This window comes from Hypanus sabinus, chromosome 13 (genome assembly GCF_030144855.1).
Source record: "Hypanus sabinus isolate sHypSab1 chromosome 13, sHypSab1.hap1, whole genome shotgun sequence".
Taxonomy (NCBI): domain Eukaryota; kingdom Metazoa; phylum Chordata; class Chondrichthyes; order Myliobatiformes; family Dasyatidae; genus Hypanus; species Hypanus sabinus.
The window spans coordinates 64,955,535-64,978,131 of record NC_082718.1 but is presented as its reverse complement, the minus strand read 5'-3'; the positions used below and the strand labels follow the sequence as shown (position 1 = coordinate 64,978,131).

The 22,597-nt window shown below is 43.1% G+C and overlaps 1 protein-coding gene across 1 annotated transcript in view; it reads right to left on the bottom strand.

Moving 5' to 3' along the window:
- LOC132403954 (cilia- and flagella-associated protein 54-like) overlaps positions 1-22,597 on the bottom strand; it is a 460,583-nt gene that overhangs the window by 330,010 nt on the left and 107,976 nt on the right. Inside the window, exons 16-17 of the mRNA XM_059987831.1 lie at positions 14,371-14,462; positions 253-381 (exon numbers count right to left, since the gene is read on the bottom strand). Coding sequence (XP_059843814.1) covers positions 253-381; positions 14,371-14,462 — 221 coding nt within the window. The remainder of the gene's footprint in view (positions 1-252; positions 382-14,370; positions 14,463-22,597) is intronic.

Here is a 22,597-nt window from a genome sequence, read left to right as displayed (position 1 = left end):
TGGTTTTCCTGCTTGCAAACCACAGGGAAGAAAGATGGGGCATGTTGAAGAGTCCACTCTAATAGTTATACCAAGTGAAAAAGTTTAAAATCAAACCTTAAAATTTTTTTTAATTCACATCCATCAATGGCATTACAATAGCTTTGAACACAGAAAGCATATCCAGAAGCCATAGGAGCCTCCTTTTACACACATCCTAAACTCATTTACCTGATAAATTCAGCATTCAAGTTTATTAATATAATTTCTTACTTTTAAAAGATTATTGTCAATCAACAGACTTCCATCAGGTGAAACAGCTGCTGAGCGAGCAGCAGCTATGCTATCCATTGCCTTCTCCAGCATTTCACTTGCAATAGCAAGTTGATCTGATGCATGTTTCTGAAAAAAAAAGCACAATGATGTTGCTTCTCTTGAAGAGCATTAAATTGAATGTCCCCGGGTACTGATAGGATTTATCTCAGGTTAAAAACGAGGTTGCAGTTGTCAGTGAGAGAACATTTGTAGAATAATGTGTAATAATGGTTAATTTAATAACAGAGGGTGTAAGGAGCAATTTAAATTAGATCTATTTAACTGGAGGATGGCTTTCTTCAATAGAAAGTATTCAGTAAGGATCTATCTACACAAAGTGAAGAGGCAAGACAGATTGCTGGGACCTTGACAAAGATCTTTGTATCCTCTCTAGTCAAAGGTGAGGCCCCAGAGGACTGGAGAATAGCCAGTGGTGTTCCATAAAAAGGGTAATAGGGATAATACAGCTGATGAGCCTGTATTTTTTTCTTCCAAAGCAGGTAAGTTCAATCTTTCCAGGTTTTGCTCAATAGCCAACTCCATCACCAGGAGCACCGGACACAGTATACCACACCAGCCGACTCAACTTCACCACACCCTGTTCCAATTCCAACCTCACTCCTTCCGAACGCTCCGCTCTCCGCACCAATCCCAACCTCACTATAAAACCTGCTGATAAGGGGGGAGCTGTTGTACTGACGTCTGGCATACTGACCTCTACCTGGCTGAGGCACAGCGACAACTCTCTGATAACACCTCTTATTTACCCCTTGATCAGGATCCCACTAAAGAGCATCAGGCCATTGTCTCCAATACCATCACCAACCTTATTAGCTCTGGGGATCTCACATCCACTGCCACCAGACTCATAGTTCCCACAAGTCGCACTTCCCATTTCTACCTCCTACCCAAGATCCACAAACCTGCCTGTCCAGGTAGACATATTGTCTCAGCTTGCTCCTGCCCCACTGAACTCATTTCTGCATACCTTGACACTGTCTTATCCCCCCCTTGTTCAATCTCTTCCCACCTATGTTCGTGACACTTCTCATGCTTTGAATTTTTTCAGTGATTTTAAGTCCCCTGGCCCCCTCAGTCTTGTTTTCACCATGGACGTCCAGTCCCTATATAGCTCCATCCCCCACTGAGATGGTCTCGAAGCTCTTCGGTTTTTTTTCGATTCCAGACCTAACCAATTCCCCTCTACCACCACTCTCCTCTGTCTAGCGGAATTAGTTCTTACTCTCAATAATTTCTCCTTTGGCTCCTCCCACTTCCTCCAAACCAAGGGTGTAGCCAAGGGCACCCGTATGGGTCCCAGTTATGCCTGCCTTTTGGTTGGCTTTGTGGAACAGTCCATGTTCCAAGGCTATACCGGTATCCATCCCCCTCTTTTCCTTCGCTACATCGACGACTGCATCGGCACTGCCTCTTGCACGTGTGCTGAGCTCGTCGACTTCATTAACTTTGCCTCCAACTTTCACCCTGCCCTCAAATTTACCTGGTCCATTTCCGACACCTCCCTCCCCTTTCTTGATCTTTCTGTCTCCATCTCTGGAGACGGCCTATCTTCTGATATCTACTATAAACCTACAGACTCTCACAGCTACCTGGACTATTCCTCTTCCCACCCTGTCTCTTGCAAAAAGGCTATCCCCTTCTCACAATTCCTCCATCTCCGCCGCATCTGCTCTCAGGATGAGGCTTTTCTTTCCAGGACGAAGGAGATGTCTTCCTTTTTTAAGCAAAGCAGCTTCCCTTTGTCCACCATCAACTCTGCTCTCAAACGCATCTCTCCCATTTCCTGCACATCTGCCCTCACCCCATCCACCCACCACCCCATTCGGGATAGGGTTCCCCTTGTCCTTACCTACCACCCCACCAGCCTCCAGGTCCAACGTATAATTCTCCGTAACTTCCGCCACCTCCAACAGGATCCCACTACCAAACACATTTTTCCCTCCCCCACTCTTTCTGCTTTTCGCAGGGATCACTCCCTACGTGACTCTCTTGTCCACTCGTCCCCCCCATCCCTTCCCACCAATCTCCCTCCTGCACTTATCCTTGTAAATGGAACAAGTGCTACACCTGCCCTTACACTTCCTCCCTCACCACCATTCAGGGCCCCAGACAGTCCTTCCAGCTGAGGCGACACTTCACCTGTGAGTCGGCTGGTGTGGTATACTGCGTCTGGTGCTCCTGGTGTGGCCTTTTATATATTGGCGAGACCCAACGCAGTCTGGGAGACCGTTTCGTGGAACACCTACACTCGGAACGCCAGAAAAAGCAGGATCTCCCAGCGGCCACACATTTTAATTCCACGTCCCATTCCCATTCTGATATGTCTATCCATGGCCTCCTCTATTGTCAAAATGAATCCAAACTCAGGTTGGAGGAACAACACCTTATATACCGGCTGCGTAGCCTCCAACCTGATGGCATGAACATTGACTTCTCTAACTTCCGTTAATGCCCCTCCTCCCCTTCTTACCCCATCCCTGACATATTTAGTTGTTTGCCTGTTCTCCATCTCCCTCTGGTGCTCACCGCCCCCTCCTTTCTTTCTCCTGAGGCCTCCCGTCCCATGATCCTTTCCCTTCTCCAGCTCTGTATCACTTTTGCCAATCACCTTTCCAGCTCTTAGCTTCATCCCACCCCGTCCTGTCCACTCCTATCATTTCGCATTTCCCCCTCCCCCCTCTACTTTCAAATCTCTTACTATCTTTTCTTTCACTTAGTCCTGACGAAGGGTCTCGGCCCGAAACATCGACATCACTTCCCCCTATAGATGCTGCCTAGCTGCTGTGTTCTACCAGCATTTTGTGCGTGTTGTTGTTTGAATTTCCAGCATCTGCAGATTTCCTCATGTTTGCTCTTTAAATTTCTGTCACTGTTAGTTGGTGAGAAATAACCAGAAAGACAATTCAGAACTGTTTTTCAATCATTCAGGTTTGGCGATGCCAGAAACAGCCAGGAATGAAAATGAGATTATTTCACTACTTCATCAACTTAGGAACTATAAAGAATTTGAGGTATCGACAATCATCTTGAATGTTACAATGAAAATGAAGATTTGAAGGATGCAATCATCAATAGCATTGTATGAAGGTAGTTCATTACATACAAGAGGATTATGCATTAATTTTGTTTTATTTACAATCAAAAGATAGTGTTCTAATTTTGTTCTGTATTTCATTTAAATACATAATTTGTAACTTAGTTAAATGGTAGTTTGTAATTTACCTTTTTAGCTCTTTACATGAAACTTTGGCTACGATGGCACTTAACAGTGACTCATTTGAGCTCAACCGTGGAAACAGTTTAACTTCTACCTTTAATGTCTCTCTTTTTCCTTATCAAGGTAGATGGGGTTCTGTCAGAGACCTTGATATGAAATTACACTCAAACTCTGGTTCTTTGCAATGGTGGGACACACTCCTGGGGGCTCACAACCAGCTGCTTTTCGATATCCCAAGCCTAGAAGGCGAGCACACTTTCCGGGTTCCGAGGGCTCATGGGTCTGTAGATGAGTAGGCTCTGTGCCGGTGCCGCAGACTGAAGCATTGCAGGAGAAAATGGAATACCGGGAACAGCAGGTCGGATTACTCAGGATAATTCGAGAAGCAGAAGATATTATAGACAAGACTTTTGAGTAGGTGGTCACAGGCTTCAGACAGTAAATGGATGACCAGCTGGAGAGGTAAGGGGACTAAGAAGTCAGTGCTGGGTTCTCCTGTGGCCTTTCCCCTCTTTGGACAGTTGCTGGGTGGATGACCAATCAGATCACAGTTGCAGCACCCAGGCTGGTGCATCGTGCTGACTCTGAGCCTCAGAAGGGAAGGAGAAAGTCAGGTAGTGCAGTAGTTGTAGGGAAACAGAATAGTTAGGGGGACAGAAAGGCTGCAAAAGAGACACCAGGATGGTATGTTGCCTCCTGGGTGCTAGGATCCATGATCTATTGAAATGGGTGCAAGACATTTTTGAGGTGGGGGGGGGGGTCAACCAGAGGTTGTGGTGCATATTGACACCCATAACATAGGCAGAAAAGGGGAAGATGTCCTTCATAGAGTATAAAGATATTGGAAAGAGGCTGTAAAGAAAGTTCTCCAAGGTGTAAGCTCTGTGCCATAGGCTAGTTCAGGTAGGAAAGGGGTGATAACATGGATGAATGAGTGGCTGCAGAGATGGTGCAGGATTCAGTGTTTCAAGTTCTTGGATCATTGGAACCTTTTCTGGGTAAGGGGTGACCTCAACTGGAGGGGAACCAGTATCCTTGTCACACACACAAAACGTTGGACAAACTCAGCAGGCCAGGCAGCATCAATGGAAAAGAATAAACGGTCAATGTTTTGGGCCGAGACCCTTCATCAGGACTGAAGAAAAAAAATATCCTGGCTGCAAGGTTTGCTGATGCTACTCAGGAGAGTTTCAACTAACGTTGCAGGGAGCAGGGAACTGGAACCCCAGGTCAGTAAGGGAAAGATCACAGCAGGTGGTATATTTCAGGGAAAGTACTGAAAGGCAAAATCAAATTAACAGTCGGATAGTTAGAAGTATGCATATTTTAATGCCAGGAGTATTATGGGTAAGGGTGATGAACTTCAAGCATGGATCGATAATGGAACTATGATGTGGCTGTCACTACTGAAACTTGGTTGAAAGAGGGGCAGAAATAAGTGATTGATGTACCAGGTTTTCCAAGTTTTAAAAAAGATAGTGGAGGCGGTAAAAGGGGTGGGACTCAGGAAAAGGAAGGTTATGGAATGGTACTACAGGCCCCATAATAGTCACTGGGACATTGAGGAACAGATATGTAATCAGATTAAGGAAATGTATGAAAATAATAGGGTTGTTGTCATGAGGGATTTCAACTTCCCTAATATAAACTGGTAACTTCTTAGTGTAAAGGGTTTAGTTGGCTGAATTTATTAAGTGTATCCAGGCAGGTTTTTTTAAATCAATATATGGACAGTCCAATGAGAGAAGGGTCTCAACAGTGACCATAATTGTTTAACTTTCAGGATAGCTCTCGACATGGAGAGGTATGATCCTTCTGAGTGAGTTTTAAATTGGAGTAGGGCAAATTACGAGGGCATTAAGCAGGAACTAAGGAGACTCAATTGGGAAAACCTTTTCTCTGGCAAATCCACATCAGACATGAGCAGGGTGTTTAAAGATCAATTGCACAGAGTACAAGAAAGAAGCCAGAAAAGAACTAAAGAAGGGAATTAGGAAAGCCAGGAAGGGTCATGAAAAGTCCTTGGCAAGTAGAACTAAGGTGATTCCCAAGGCATTCTGTACATACATCAAGAGCAAGGGGTTTAACTAGGAAGAGGATAGGGCCATTCAAGGATAATGAGAGGAACATTTGCTTGGATGCAGAGAATGTAAGCAATGTACTTAATGAGTACTTTGGTTCAGTATTTCCCAAGGCAAAGGATGTGGAGGACCTGGAGATCAGTACTGAGTATATAAATACGTGAGGATGTTTAAAGGTCAAGGAAGAGGAAGTGTTGGGGCTCCTAATGAATAAGTCCCCAGGGCCTGATGGGATTTATCCCAGGTCATTGAAGGAAGCAAAAGAAGAGACTGTTGGGCCCTTAATCAGTATATTCATGTCCTCTCTAGCCACAGGCAAGGTCCCAGAGGACTGGCAAGCGGCTAATGTTGTACCTCTATTTAAAACGGGAACAAGGGAAAATCCTGAGAACTATGTACAGGTAGTCACACGTCAGTTGTAGGAAAATTGCTGGAGAAAATTCATAGTGATAGGATATACGAGCATTTGGAAACCCATGGCCTAACTGGGGAGAGCCAGCATGGCTTTATGCATGGCAGATTGTGCCTTACAAACTTGATTGAATTTTTTTTGACAAAGTGACGAGAGAGATTGATGAGGGTAGGCAGTGGGTGCAGTCTACATAGATTTTAGTAAGGCTTTTGACAAAGTCCCTCATGGGAGGCTACTCCAGAAGATTAAGATGCATGGGATCTGCATTGAATTGGCTGCTTGGATTCAGAACTGGCTCATACATAGAAGACAGAGGGTACTGGTTGAAAGGACTTATTCGAGCTGGAGGTCTGTAATTAGAGGAATTCCACAGGGATCTGTGCTGGGACCTCAGCTGTTTGTGATGTATATAAATGACTTGGATAAAAATGTAGATGGGTGGGCTACTAAATTTGTGGTGATACCAGGATTGGTAGAGTTGTGGATAATGTAGAAGACTGGCAATAATACAGCACAATATAGATCAGTTGCAAATATGGGTTAAGAAATGGCAGATGGTGTTTAACCCTGATAAATGGGAGGTGTGGCTCCTCCAAAGAGCAGATGTGAGGGCAAAGTCCTTAACAATACTGTAGAAAGATCTTGGGATCCAAGTTTATAGCTCCTTGGAAGTGCCTACACAGGTCGATAAGGAGGTTAAGAAGGCTTATGATTGCCTGCTATTTTTAGTCCAGGTAATGAATTCAAAAGTCAGAAGGTTACATTGCAACTTTATAAAACTCTGGTTCGGCCACATCCGGAGTATTGCATACAGTTCTGGTCACCCCACTATGGGAAGAATGTTGAGGCTTTGGAGAGGGTGTAGAAGAGGATTACCAAGATGCTGCCAGGTTTAGAGAGCAGGTGATATCATAAGAGACTGGATAAACTTGGATCACTTTCTCTGGAGCACCAGAGACATAAGGAAGAACTGATAGAGGTCTACAAAATTATGAAAGGCATGGATAGGGTGGATAGGGTATCTGTTTCCCTGAGTTGAAATGTCTAATACCAGAGGGCAAGCATTGAAGGTGAGAGGGGGACAGTTCAAGGGGGATGGGAGGGGTATTTATTTATTTTTTACTCAGAGTCATGGATGCCTGGAATGCTCTGTCAATATGGTGGTAGAGGCAATACATTAGAGGTTTTTAAGAGACATTTGGATAGGCACATGGATGTAAGGAAGATGGAAGTGTACAGACATGGTGTAGAGTGTTTTTGATTTGCTCTTTAGCTGGTATAGCACATTATGGGCCGATGGCCTGTTCCTATACTGTCCTGTCCTATATTTTATGTCTAAAAGATCATTACTAATATCTGCATAATCTCTTCCTCTTTCAGAACACTGGGGTATAGTCCATCTGGTCCAGGTGACTTATCTACCTTTAGATCTTTCAGCTTCCCAAGCACCTTCTCCTTAGTACACTCCCTTCTGCCCCTTGACACTCTCAAATTTCTGGCATACCGCTAGTGTCTTCCACAGTGAAGACCGATGCAAAATACTTATTGAGTTCATCCACCATTTCTTTATTCCCCATTACTACATACCTCTCCAGCATCATTTTCTAGTGGTCAAGTTTTCTAGTGTGTTCAGTTCTGGTCACCTCACTTCAGGAAGGATGTGGATACTACAGAGAGTTTAGAGGAGATTTACAAGGATGTTGCCTGGATTGGAGGGTGTACCTTATAAGAACAGTTCGAGTGAACTTGGCCTTTTTTCCTGGAACGACTGAGGGTGACAGGTGACCTGATAGAGATATATAAGAAGATGAGGAGCATTGATTGTGTGGATAGCCAGAAGCTTTACCTCAGGGCTGAAATGACTAACACGAGGAGACATAGTTTTAAGGTGTTTAGAAATAGGTACCAAGGAGATGTTTTTCCACACAAGGAGTGGTGGGTGCGTGGAATGCACTGCTGCCATCAGTGGTGGAAGCGGATACAATAGGGTCTTTTAAGAGTCTCTTAGATAGGTACATGGAGCTTAGAAAAATAGAGGGAAATGCACTAGGGCAATTCTAGGCAGTCTCTAGAGTAGGTTACATGGTCGGCATAACATTGTGGGCAGAAGGGCCTGTAACGTGCTGTAGATTTCTATGTTTCTATGTCTGATGTCTGATCTTGCCTTTCTTTTACTCTTTATATATCTAACCTTTCTCATTAAATGATCTATCCACAGAACTACCACTCACAAGATGTTTTTTTGGTTTTTGCACCATTCTCTGTAAACTCTAGAGACTGTCGTGCATGAAAATCCCAGGAGATTAGCAGATTCTGAGTGTTATGTCCACAGCCCCCTCCTTTGTGAGAATCACAAGAGCACTAGTTGAGGGGGGTGGGGTCAGTAGACCCAGGAAGTGGGAGAGAGAGACGTGCCGAATAGACACAGGAAATGGGAGAGAGAGAGACGTGCCGAATACCGCGTTCCACCGGGATGCAAAATAAGGCGACATTGACTATTGTCTCATGGAGACCACGTGTAAAGCCCTCGGGCAAAGTGGGCTGGTTGAGAGAGAGATTGCATCATCTCAACCTGATTGACACCTGCGACCCCGTGAGGAAGTATAAAGGAGGGTCTGGGGGGAACAACCCCTTCAGACGCACCAAGAAGACACGATAGCGATCCCGTCGTAGCGGGAAGCCATTTTGAAGGAAGCCACGTGCGTTAGATTCCGGGCCTGGAGTCTGTGGCTGGAATCACGGAAACCGCTTTTAGCTAACAACAGAGAAGCCCGCTCCCCTGATTCAACGGATTTGCTTCATAAAGACCTGGGCAAGTTTTTCTTTTCTCACCAATCTCTCTCTCTCTCCAACAAGTGAAAACCCAGCGCCCCTCCCCACCCCCCCCCCCCCCCGAAAGCCAGAAGCCTGCAGGAATTTGAGTGACTTTTATATTTCCATCGGACACTAATTTATCCCCTAGACAAACGACCGAGCTGTTTCTTATTGATGGTTATTATTAGACCCGTGCTTTTAGATTAAGTAGTGACTAAATATATTTGAGTGTTTGTATTAATCTTACGTTTATGCCCCTTTCATAAATAAAGACTTTTAAAAATAGTACCATCAGACTTCAACGGACCTCTCTATCTTTGCTGGTAAGTGATCCTGTTATGGGATTTCATAACAGTTGGGGTACTTGTCTCAGGATTTGACACCAAATTGGAGGGCCAGTGAATCAGGCTTGTAGGTCCAAAACTTGGATCTGGTTACACGACTAGCCAGACAGGAAACCAGCAAAGATGGACGTGGGGGAATTTATAGAAAACCCGACTCGGGAGGCGTTGGAGGTGGCCTCCAAATCGGACTTGATGACATTGGCAAAGGGGTTAAACCTCACAGGGGAGAGGCTGTCGATGAAAAAGCGGGAGGCGCAAAGGGCAATAACTGAGTATTACATTGGGAAGAATGTGTTTACAGCTGAGGCATTGGAAAATATCCCTGAAAAGGTACCAGCTGGTGGGGCAGATCAGTTAGAGTTGGAAAAATTAAGGTGGGAACATGAAATTAAGTTAAAAGAGCTAGAAGCAGCCGAGAAGGAGAAGCAGAGGAAGCATGACTTGGAGATGAAGAAGTTAAGGCTAGAACAACGAAGTCAGGGGTCGGACCGAGAGGAGCGGTTTGATGTCAGTCGGGCGTTGAGGTTAGTACCCCTGTTCGAGGAGACGGATGTTGATAGTTACTTCTTGCTTTTTGAAAAGGTGGCAGTGAATCAGAAGTGGCCCAAAGAGTAGTGGGTGGCGTTGTTACAAAGTGTGTTAAGAGGGAAGGCCCAGCGGGCATATGCGGCATTGTCCATGGAGGGGGAAGGGGAAGAGAAATATGACCAAGTCAAGGCGGCCATTCTCCGGGGTTACGAGCTAGTAGCTGAAGCATATAGACAAAAGTTCAGAAATTTACGAAAAGGGTGGAATCAGACGTATACCGAGTTTGCCTATGAGAAGGGTGTGCTCTTGGACCGTTGGTGCACCGCGGAAAAAGTGGACCAGGATTATGGGCGTCTCAGGGAGTTACTGTTGATTGAGGAATTTAAAGGTTGTGTTTCGGAGGACATCCGGATGTATTTGAATGAGAAGCCGGATAAATTCATTTCAGAATTTGCTAGGTTCGCGGATGAATATGCCCTAACCCACAAGACAAAGTTTTCCTCGAATAAAAGTTCCCAGAGAGACAGTGGGAACGATCGAGAAAGTCCGACGAGTGAGGCAGAGGTCCCACCGGGAGCTAGCGGTAAGGTTGAGGGGGAAAGGCAAGACAGCCAGAGGTTTCCGGGCTTGACCTGTTTTAATTGTGGACAGGGAGGGCATATTGCATCTCAATGCTTTGCTCCGAGGAAAGAGATAGGAAGAGGGAAAGCCGCAGTCCCTATCGGGTGTGCCGTGGTAATCAGTAAATCAACCAGAGAGCCCAGGGTAGACAGAGTACGAGAAGGCTCTGAGACTTGTCTGTCACACGGAACCGTGTCTGTGAGGGAGGGAGACACACCAGTTCCCGTACGAATCTGGAGAGACACAGGGGCTGAGCTGTCGTTGATCAGCAGTAAGGTACTAGAATTTGGTTGAAAAACGGGCATGGTAAAGGTAGAGGGGATCAGCAAAAGAATAGAAATGGTGGCTTTACATGAGGTCATTATGGATTGTGAGCTGGTGTCTGGATCAGTTGAAATAGGGGCGCCATCAGAATTCCCGAGAACTGACGCGGACGTCCTTCTCGGTAACGATTTAGCAGGAGGTAAGGTTTGGGCAGCCATGATGCCGACCCACCGACCGGCGAGTGCGGTGGCTCCGCCCCTAGAGTCCCAAATCTATCCCGCATGCGCGGTCACTCGCAGCCTGTCGAGAAAGGCAGCTGAGAACAGGAGCAGTTTAAATCAGGCCAGTTTTGATTTGGCCGAGACGTTTCTACCGACCCTGTACCACGAGGGTTTAGAGGGTGGTAAAACGAAGAGTAGTAAAGTGAAAGAGGAGAAGGGGGCGGAGGTAGATCTGCCTTTAGCGAGGAGAAAGGACTTAGAGGCAGAAAATAAAGATGCGGAACCGATAGAGCAGGTAAAAGGTCCAGGATTGGACATAGATGATTTGTCTGGGTTGGCAGAACTGTTTGAGGAAGTTGAAACTTCTAAAGGTGTTCCCGATAGTGAAATGAGGGCAGCCCTAGACGAAAAGGGTACCCTTACCTCGAAGACGTCTGCTGGGTTGGCAGATGAGGTTGTTTCAGCCCGCGGGTTTGAGTTTACTCCGGAAGGGAGTTGCCCAGAGAGTACCTGGGAGAAACGGGGGAATTTAGGATTTAAAAAGGGTACGGGTATTGAACGCCTGGAAGAGACCAATGTCCCGTTTGAGTGTGTCCAAGATGGGGATGCACGTGGTGCTGAACCTGGTAACGGAGCTCAGAAGAAGTCTGAGGTATTTGATTCAGTGGAATGGGGCGGCCGTCCTTGTGGGTGAGATAGACTTGGTTCAGTGGAAAAAGGGTTAACCTTGGTAACCGTGGGAAGTGTGAGTTCCCCGGTGTTTGTACTCGAAGGTGGGTTCAAAGTTAATGCAGAATTTAAGAATGGGGGGATGAGGATTATTATTGAAGGAAACGGAAAGTCTGTCGTTCCCAAGTCGAATGAGGACATTTTAAACCTGGCAGATCGCTCACGGAGTGAGCTGGGAGATAGCGGGGCCCCCCACTCTATTGTTATGCCAGGATGGGGTGTGAAGAGGCCGCATTCGAAATGCTACTTGCAGAAGAGTTCGAATTAAAAACCAATAGCCTGAAGGGTCCTGACAAAAGGGCTAGCCACCTGGGTAAAATTAAAGAATTGGGTGAAAATGGTCTAAGTTTGGGGCATGGTGTTGATAAAATAACCCCGATGAAAGAGGCGGGCGGGAGTTCACCACGCCAAATTGCTCAAGTTCCCCACGGGGGGGACTCCCCGGAAAAGAGGCGACGGTGCCATTTTAAACAGCAAAGCAGGTTGTACGGGATTGCGCCAAAGCCTGTGAATTATAAAGACAGCCCCTTTGGAGACCTGCCGGTTAAGTAAAACGACCGAAACGATTAGTATTCACATAAACTTTTGTAGATGCACCTAAGATAAGATCACACTCCCTTAATTTTGTTGCTGAAGGAAAAAAAAATAGCTGGTTATTAAATTGAAGTCTGATGCTACAAGACTTTAGTATGGTACACGATGTTAAGATATTAAAGAAAGGGACACTGTAATCGTTAACTGTTTAGATACTGACTTGAATGTATAACGGTAGTACTCTGTGAAAAGAAAAGCTTGTGCATTGTGTTAGATTCAAAAATCCTGTAAGACTCTGTACGAATCTGTTTTTTTTACCGCTGGTAAAAACCTTTAAGAGGGGAGGTGTTATGTCTGCAGCCCCCTCCTTTGTGAGAATCGCAAGAGCACTAGTTGAGGGGGGGTCAGTAGACCCAGGAAGTGGGAGAGAGAGACGTGCCGAATAGACACAGGAAATGGGAGAGAGAGAGACGTGCCGAATACCGCGTTCCACCGGGATGCAAAATAAGGCGACATTGACTATTGTCTCATGGAGACCACGTGTAAAGCCCTCGGGCAAAGTGGGCTGGTTGAGAGAGAGATTGTATCATCTCAACCTGATTGACACCTGCGACCCCGTGAGGAAGTATAAAGGAGGGTCTGGGGGGAACAACCCCTTCAGACGCACCAAGAAGACACGATAGCGATCCCGTCGTAGCGGGAAGCCATTTTGAAGGAAGCCACGTGCGTTAGATTCTGGGCCTGGAATCTGTGGCTGGAATCACGGAAACCGCTTTTAGCTAACAACAGAGAAGCCCGCTCCCATGATTCAACGGATTTGCTTCATAAAGACCTGGGCAAGTTTTTCTTTTCTCACCAATCTCTCTCTCTCTCTCTCTCTCCAACAAGTGAAAACCCAGCCCCCCCCGCCCCCGCTGAAAGCCAGAAGCCTGCAGGAATTTGAGTGACTTTTATATTTCCATCGGACACTAATTTATCCCCTAGACAAACGATCGAGCTGTTTCTTATTGATGGTTATTATTAGACCCGCGCTTTTAGATTAAGTAGTGACTACATATATTTGAGTGTTTGTACTAATCTTACGTTTATGCCCCTTTCATAAATAAAGACTTTTAAAAATAGTACCATCAGACTTCAACGGACCTCTCTATCTTTGCTGGTAAGTGATCCCGTTACGGGATTTCATAACATGAGATACTCAAACCACCCCATCTGGCAACAACAATCAATCCACAGTCAAAGTTACTTAGATAATAGTTCTTCCACATTCTAATGTTTGGCCTGAATAATGATGACCATGTCTACATATCTTTATGCTTTGAGTTGCTGCCAAATGATTGACTGATTAGATATTTGCGATAACGACCAGGTGTATAGGTACACCTAATAAAGTGGCCACTGAATGTATTCGCTTCTTAGTTTAAGGGCTTGCTTTCACAGATGTGTTTCAGACAGTTTGAAGAGTCAATGGAGTCCAAGTTAAACATTATAACACATCAATCTCCTCCTATTGATTTATAAAGGTCTTCAGATTAACAATGTTGTTCACCACCAAGGAAGTTGCTTACACACAGACTACAATTTAGCAATTAAATGCAGAACTCAACAGAATCCAAGCTCTGTTTAACACCTCATCTACCATGCAGCCTCTTACATTAAAATTCAGCCCCAAGTCTCTTAAATGGAACTTCATATCCAATAATGCAATACAATAATACATGCAATAATAAGACCACCAAGCCACAGTTGAGAATACCAGCTTTGGGAACATGAATGCTAGAAACCTAAAGGTTTAACTTTGCACTTGAGTTTTAATGATAATGGATTCTGAACAAACTTAAGCATCCAAGTTTAATTTGAGGTGGCATCTAAAACAGAGAGTAGTTTTAACGCTTGACACTATCATTGGAGTTATTCCAAAGTTGACAGTTGTAAGGTATTAACTACACTGATATTTCAAGCAGTTGAATATTCATGTCCTACACATGGAAAACTGGATTTCAAGTAAAGTCCATATTCAACCAAACTGTTGCACCTAGTTGAAATATGATTAATTCAGTGATAAAGATCCTTTATGAAAATACTAATAGCAACTAAATGAAATTGGGTTTTGTTTTTGTTTGAATTGTTAGTTACATATCTACATACTTTAAAGAAACCAAAGTAGCCTGCACAGAAAGAATGAAAGGATATACGAGTGGCAAAGAATGCCATCTGGATGGAAAAGTTAATATTTTATTGTTCATATTTCTTTCAAATTCTTCTCCTTACAATTGATAAGGCAACTCACCATTAATAAATTAGTGGGTCTACAGAATTCTGTTTGTATGAATGTTGGCGTTTGCGTAGACGTTGCTGTATCAGATCTGTCGGCAAGTATACCTATGGAAAATAATGATTACATGTTCATGTTAAAAGTCTGAAACTGAGGAAATACTTAACTGCTGAAAAAAAAACACCCACAAGACCTTACCTTCCCATTCTCAAGTTGTTTTCAAATTTTTGGATCTCAGAAATGTTCAGTTTTTGCCTTGTAGTTTATGGTACAATTCGCACCATTATATCTCATTTCATTACATAGGAGCTTTTAAATTCTAGAACATGATTTTCTAACATCTGGACCTCAAACATTCATAGAGATTAGAGAGAGATTAGCTTTATTTGTCACATACAGTGTACATTGAAATATTGAATCATACAATGCTGGGGCAGCCCAGAACTGTCACCATGCTCTGGCATCATCATTGCATGCTTACAATTTACTTACCCTAACCTGTACATCTCTGGAATGTGGGAGAAAACCAGGACATCCGGAAGAAACATACGCGGTCACAGGGAGAACGTACAAACTCCTTACAGGCAGCAATGGGAATTAACCTCTGAATGCTGATCGCTGGCGTTATAGCGTTATCCCAACCACTATGCTACCAAGTATCATAACACAACATAGGAGCAAGTGCAGGAGTTGTGTTACTAGAAGGAAACCTTGTCCTCAACATAATCATGTAACAACATTTCAAAGATAATTGAGATGAACAATGTATCTATTTCTGTATAAAACCGAAATTGTTAGAAATGCTCAGCAGTTGCATTTGTCTCATTTTCACCATTGATATTTTATACTTCTACATCAACAGTCACTGCCAGAACAACTTGAAGGTCCTTCATTCCTTTGTTGGAGAGAGCCTCAACTAATTCCACCCAACTTTTGTTCTCAAACTGGCTAGATTTCTTCACACATTGAACAATTTCTCAAAAAACAAGAAACCCCAGATAATGGAAATCTGAAATAAAAACTGAGAACAGTGGAAATGCACAGCAGATAAATCGGAATCAGTGAAGAAGGTTAACATTTCCATTTGGTGCGGTTTTGTCAGAATACTCTTGACAACTTCTCCTTCTATTGTGATTCTTTCCTCCAAATAGAAAGTGTTAACATATGAAAGGGTGGCACAGTGGCGTAGTGGTTAGCGCAACGCCTTATGGTACAGGCGACAGAGGTTCAATTCCTGCTGCTGCAAGGGCTTTCTATGTTCTCCCTGTAACTGCATGGATTTCCTCCAGATGCTGCAGTTTCCTCCCACTATCCAAAGACATACTGGTAGGTTAATTGGCCATTGTAAATTTTCCCATCATTAGGCTGGGATTAAATCAGGGGATTGCTGGGTGGAGTGGCTCAAAGGGCCAGAATGGTCTTCTCTGCACTGTGTCTCAATAAAAAGTTTTAAAAACAGGTCCAAGAAGTGCCAATTTCCTTGTGGGATTGTGGAACATGGATTAATCAATATTAATCCCAAAGATAGGTGGCAACTAGACAGTGAAGGAAGTTATCAATAATTACTGGAGAGTGGGGTTTGGATCTTGATCAGCTGGATTAGTGAGATATAGACCAGTGAAATGTATTCAATCCAGATAAGCGCAAGGTGTGTATTTTGGGAAGTCAAACCAGGGTAGAACTTATGTAGTGAATAGTAGAGCCTTGGGTAGAATTGTAGAACTGAAGGTTCTTGGAATACAAATACAAAATTCATTGAAGATATTGTCACAAGTAAACAGAGTGGTAAAGAAGGTTTTTGGCACACAGGCCTTCATTAGTCAGGGTACTGAGTAAAATAATTACTCATTGCATGGATGTTACATTGCAGTTATACAAGAAGCTAGTAAGGCCACACTTGGAGTATTCTGTACAGTTTTGTTCAGCCTATTTTAGGAAAGACATCACTTAGCTAGAAAGAGTGCAAAGAAGATTATGAGAGTGTTGCCATTATAAGAATTTAGCAGCCCCATAACCTTCCAAAATATCAGCCCTTCTCTAATGTTGGCTTTTACCCATCCTTAATCCAGAAGCTTCTCCCATCTTTCTGTATCTCTTTCTTCTTTAAATAAACATGGAAGGGTTGGGCCAAAGGCCTGTTTCCATGCTTATTACTTTATGTCTCTAATCTCTTTTTCAATCCTATTAAGATCCCTTCCCTCACCTCTTCCACCACATTGATGACAGGGAAAATATTACAGCAGTGCTTTGGCAGGACAGATTAGAGGGCTTGTCTACTGAGGCCATATGGCTGGAGCTGAGAAACAGGAAAGGTATGACCACATTAATAGGGTTGTATTATAGACCACCCAATAGTCAGTGAGAATTGGAGGAGCAAACCTTCAGAGAGATAACAGACAACTGCAAGAGACAGAAAGTTGTGATTGTAGGTGATTTTAATTTTCCACACATTGTTTGGGACTCCCATACTGTTAAAGGTCTAGGTGGGTTAGAGTTTGTGAAACGTGTTCAGGAAAGTTTTCTAAATCAATATATAGATGTACCAACTAGGGGGGATACAATATTAGATCTCCTATTAGGAAATGAGTTAGGGCAGGTGACGGAAGTGTGTGTAGGGGAACACTTTGGTTCTAGTGATCGTAACATCATTAGTTTCAACTTGATCATGGATAAAGATAGAGCTGGTCCTCGGGTTGAAGTTCTAAACTGGAAAAAGGCCAAATTTGAAGAAATGAGAAAGAATCTAAAAAGCATAGATTGGGACAGGTTGTTCTCCGGCAGGGATGTGATTGGTAAGTGGGAGGCCTTCAAAGGAGAAATTTTGAGAGTTCTGAGTATGTATGTTCCGGTCAGGGTTAAAGGCAAAATGAAAAGAATAAGGAACCTTGGTTCTTGAGGGATATTGGAACTCTGATAAAGAAGAAAAGAGAGATGTATAACATGTATAAGCAACGGGGAGGAAATAAGATGCTTGAGGAGTATAAAAAGAGTAAGAAAATACAAGAAAGAAATCAGGAGGGCTAAAAGAAGACATGAGGTTGCTTTGGCAGTCAGGGTGAAGGATAATTCAAAGAGCTTCTACAGGTATATCAAGAGCAAAAGGATAGTAAGGGATAAAATTGGTCCTCTTGAAGATCTGAGTGGTCGGCTATGTATGGAACCAAAAGAAATGGGAGAGATATTAAATGGGTTTTTTGCATCTAAGGATGCAATACTAAGGAAGCTGGAATGGAGTCTATGGAAACAAGACAAACAAGTAGGGAGGTCATGGAACTTACACAGATTAAAGAGGAGGAGGTGCTTGCTGTCTTGAGGCAAATCAGAGTAGATAAATCCCTAGGACCTGACAGGGTATTCCCTCGGACATTGAAGGAGACTAGTTTTGAAATTTCAGGGGCCCTGGCAGAAATATTTAAAATATCAATATCCATGGGTCAGGTGCCGGAGGACTGGAGGATAGCTCATGTAGTTCCGTTGTTTAAAAAAGGCTCAAAAAGTAAGCCGGGAAATTATAGGCCGGTAAGTTTGACATTGGTAGTAATTAAATTATTGGAAGGAATACTAAGAGATAGGATCTACAAGTATTTGGAAAGACATACTTATTAGAAAAAGTCAGCATGGCTTTGTGCGTGGCAGGTCATGTTTAACCAATCTATTAGAGTTTTTTGAGGAAGTTACCAGGAAAGTGGATGAAGGGAAGCAATGGATGTTGTCTACATGGACTTCAGTAAGGCCTTTGACAAGGTCCTGCATGGGCGGTTAGTTAGGAAGATTCAGTCGCTAGGTATACATGGAGAGGTAGTAAATTGGATTAGACATCGGCTCAATGGAAGAAGCCAGAAAGTGGTAGTGGAGGATTGCTATTCCAAGTGAAGGCCTGTGACAAGTGGTGTGCCACAGGGATCAGTGCTGTGTCCATTGTTATTTGTCATCTATATCAATGATCTGGATGATAATCTGGCAAATTGGATCAGCAAATTTGCTGATGATACAAAGATTGGAGGTGTAGTGGACAGTGAGGAAGGTTTTCAAAGCTTGCAGAGGGATTTCGACCAGTTGGAGGAATGGGCTGAAAAATGGCAGATGCAGTTTAATGCAGACAAGTGTGAGGTATTGCACTTTGGAAGGTCAAACCAAGGTAGAACATAAAAGCTAAATGGTAGGACACTGAGGAGTGCAGTAGAACAGAGGGATCTGGGAGTACAGGTACATAATTCCCTAAAAGTGGCTTCACAAGTACAAACATAGATAGGGTTGTAAAGAAAGCTTTTGGTACATTGGCCTTTATAATCAAAGTATTGAGTATAAGAGTTGGAATGTAATGGTGAGGTTGTATAAGACATTTGTGAGACCGAATTTGGAGCATTGTGTGCAGTTTTGGTCACCTAATTACAGAAAAGGTATTAATAAGGTTGAAAGAGTGCAGTTAAGGTTTACAAGGATGTTGCCGGGACTGAGAAACTGAGTTACAGAGAAAGGTTGAATAGGTTAGGACTTTATTTCCTGGAGCGTAGGAAAATGAGGGGAGATTTAATAAAGATATATAAAATTATGATGGGTATAGATAGAGTGAATGCAAGCAGGCTTTTTCCACTGAGGCTAGGGGAGCAAAAACCCAGAGGTCATGGGTTAAGGCTGAAAGGGGAAAAGTTTAAAGGGAACATTGGGGGGGGGGGGGGGTTTCTTCACACAGAGAGTGATGGGAGTGTGGAATGAGCGGCCAGATGAAGTGGTGAATGCGGGCTCACTTTTGACATTTAAGAAAAACTTGGACAGGTATATGGATGAGAGGGGTTTGGAGGGATATGGCCCAGGTGCAGGTCAGTGGGCCTAGGCAGAAAAATGGTTCGGCACAGCCAAGAAGGGCCAAACATCCTGTTTCTGTGCTGTAATGTTCTATGGTTCTATGACAATATGTATTTGTGGTGTTTCCTGCTTGTGTTTTCAATGAGAAAGTAGCTTTGCTGCCATTGTTCTTTGACTTTACTTTCCATTACAGCAATTTTTACACTCACAGAGTAATCCTCTACAAATTTTGACAACTCAATATGATGTCTCCACCACACACGTCTTCCTCAGTCTTAGGCCTTCAGTATTATAAGGGGACATCTCAGAGGGATGTGCATTTAGAAACAGAGCACCCTTTTCCCACCACTAGTATTGCCTTGTGCTACTGCAGAAAGTTATTAATTCACTGTCTTAGTACCTGGTGTGTACAAATTAGCTGTTCTGCTTTCTATGTTACAAGGAGAGGTTTTCCTTATTTTTAAAATTTATCATTAGTGGCAAATCAATGTGACATCCTAAAAAGGACATGAAAGAAGCAATGAAAAAATATTCTTCCTTTTTTATATACTCACGAGAGATCCATTAAATGAAATTGAAATGAAATGAAATGAAATCAATGGCTTTGTCAAGGTGTTAGGACTATTTTAAAGCGGAAAGAGATATAGAAATATGAAAGAAGTTTCTGAACTAAGGATGCAAAAAACATTGGAAAAAGACACATTTGGGAAGGCTATGGGCAATAAAAAGCTACTGATGGGGTGCAGTAAGCACAGGCATAATGGATAGTCAGGACAGTGCAATTTAGGAAACAGGCAACAGAGCTTTGGATAAGCTTCTGAAAGACTGCATTTGACACTTACCTACTTCATGAATTCTATATTGTTCAGATATTATTTACATATATCCTGGTTATTTACCATTTGCATATTTTTGTCAGTAAATCCAATATTGACTTTACTGACAATGAAAAGAAACTGCCAATGGATACCTATTGTAAACCTCTCAAATCTAAAAAGTACTTATTAAGCTTAGTCCATATTTTTTCCTTCCTGTTAATTATTCCTTTGACTTTGACATTTTATTTCCTCTTAATTGCTTAAAGATCAAGCAGATTTCCTCAAATCCAGCAGCATTGCATTTCATTTTTTTTCAAAAACAAATTCAGCTTGTTTAAGAAATTCAAGGTGGGAGTTTTGGCTAATATAAATCTCCGTGTAAACGTGTATGGAATTTGCAAGTTCTTCCTGAGACTACTTGCATTCTCCCCAGGTGCTCTGCATTCCTCCCACATCCTAAATGTGAGCATCTTAGTTGGCCACAGAATACAAGTGAATGATAATGTTTGGAGGGCTAGATATTGATGGGAATGTGGGGAGGATAGGTTACAACAAAACTACTGGGGGTATGAGATTGCTTTGTGGGCCAATATAGCTGAATGCACTGAAGTAGCCTCCTCTATGATGGAAGGAATTACGGAAATTAATCTACCTCACCTTTTTGGGGATTTCAAATTTATAAAACTACAACTCTTGATAAATCCCCAGCATCTATTCACAAACTGTGCTTCAACAATGTAACTGAGAGGACTAATTTTTGCCAAGATTATGCTATTACAGTATGGGAAAATTTGCTGTCCAGATTATAAGGATTATAAAACAAATCTTCAAAATTACGTATAAGGAGAAGCATTGTCGATGTTTTGGGCCAAGACCCTTCTTCAGGACTAGCTGAAAGGAAAGACAGATGCTGCCTGGCCTGCTGTGTTCCACCAGCACTTTGTGTGTGTTGTTTGAATTTCCAGCATCTGCAGATTTCCTCATGTTTGTTCTTCAAAATTATGTTTTCATGGACAAAGATATAGAAAGTAACTGCCATTGGCATGCAGTACTGAAACACCCCAAGGGAATGATGCACAGTTGGGTGGGGGGGAACAGTGAACATTTCAATGGAAAAGTAACAGTCAAAAAGATAGAGGAATACAACAGGTCCAGCAACATCTGTGGAAAGAAATGGCTAACCTATGTTTTGGGTTGAGGTATTTCATCTGGACAGAAAAAGAGGGGAAATAGCCAGGATAATGAAGTGAGGGGAAGGGGTGAAGCAACATCTGGCAGATGATAGGTGGATGCAGGTGAGAAGGGGTGATGGGCAGATGGGGGAGGGGAGAGTGGGAGTAGTGCCAGAGGCGAAGAGATGATATTGGTGAAAGTGATGAAGGGATGAAGATGATAAAATCTGGAAGGAGAGGAAGGTGGAGCATGGAATGGAAGGAGGTAGGTGAGGACAGTAGAGGAGAGATGAACCACTGGGAAGAGTGTATGCATAATGGGCAGAAGAAGAGGGTGGAGAGAGAAGGGAGGAAAAAGATAAAGCAAAGCAGCTACCAGAAGATGGAGAATTCAGTGATATTGGAGACTATCCAGACTAAGTATGAGGAGTTATTCCTCTAATTTGTAGTGGAAGAGATCAAGGAAAGACATAACAGTGTGGTAATGAGAAATCTCAGCTGGCACAGCAGACAAAGCAAAAGTACTCTGAAGTTGTCTCATTCGTGCAGAGAAGGCTGCACTTGGGAGCACTGGATGCATTAAATAATGCCATGGGATTCACATGTGAGAAGACTGCATCACCCTAAAGGGCTGTTTAAGGCCCTGAATGTGGTCATGGAAGAAGTATAAGACAGCTCTTATAACTTTTGGGGTTACAGGGAAGAGTGTGTGGGGATGGAAGGAGAGGGATGTGCAGACAGTGAAAAGCAGATGAAGGGGTTACAGAAAGAATGATCCTTGAAGAAAGCAGAGAGTAGGGGAAGATGTGTTTGGTGGTGGGATCATGTTGTAGATGGCAGATATTGTGAAGAAAAACATGTTACATGCATAGATGGTGAGGTGGTAGGTAAGAACAAGGGGAACTCTGTCTGCCTCGGGGAGGTGATGAAGTGGGTGGGAAAGGTATAGGAAACAGGATAGCTGTGGGAGAGGGCTCCATCAGTAGCAATGGGAGTGAAGCCCTGTTAACTGAAGAAGGACATTTTGTATGTCCTGGAGTGGAGAACAGATCTAGTGAAGATAGAGAAACCAAGAAAAATTAATGGGAGGTCTCAAGATGGCGCTTATGGAGTAAACCGCTGTTAGGCTTTGCTCCAAACCTTTTACGTTTTTTTAACCTACAAACACCCCTTAAATGATCTTTTTATACTTATTCTAAAGGGGTCTAAACATACAGAATTTTTCTTTTTAACTACTTGAACTATTTTCAACTCGCTGAAATGTCTAAAGCAAAAAAATCAAAACAGACGAAAGAACCGATAACTTTAGAAACAATCGTGAAGCTTATAGAAGATAAATTTGAAGGACTGGAGAGAAAAATAACCGTAAAGCTCTCTGCATTTGATGAGCGTTTAAAGTCATTCGAAGAAAAACTTCAAACACTTGCACTGGAATTACAAAAACAA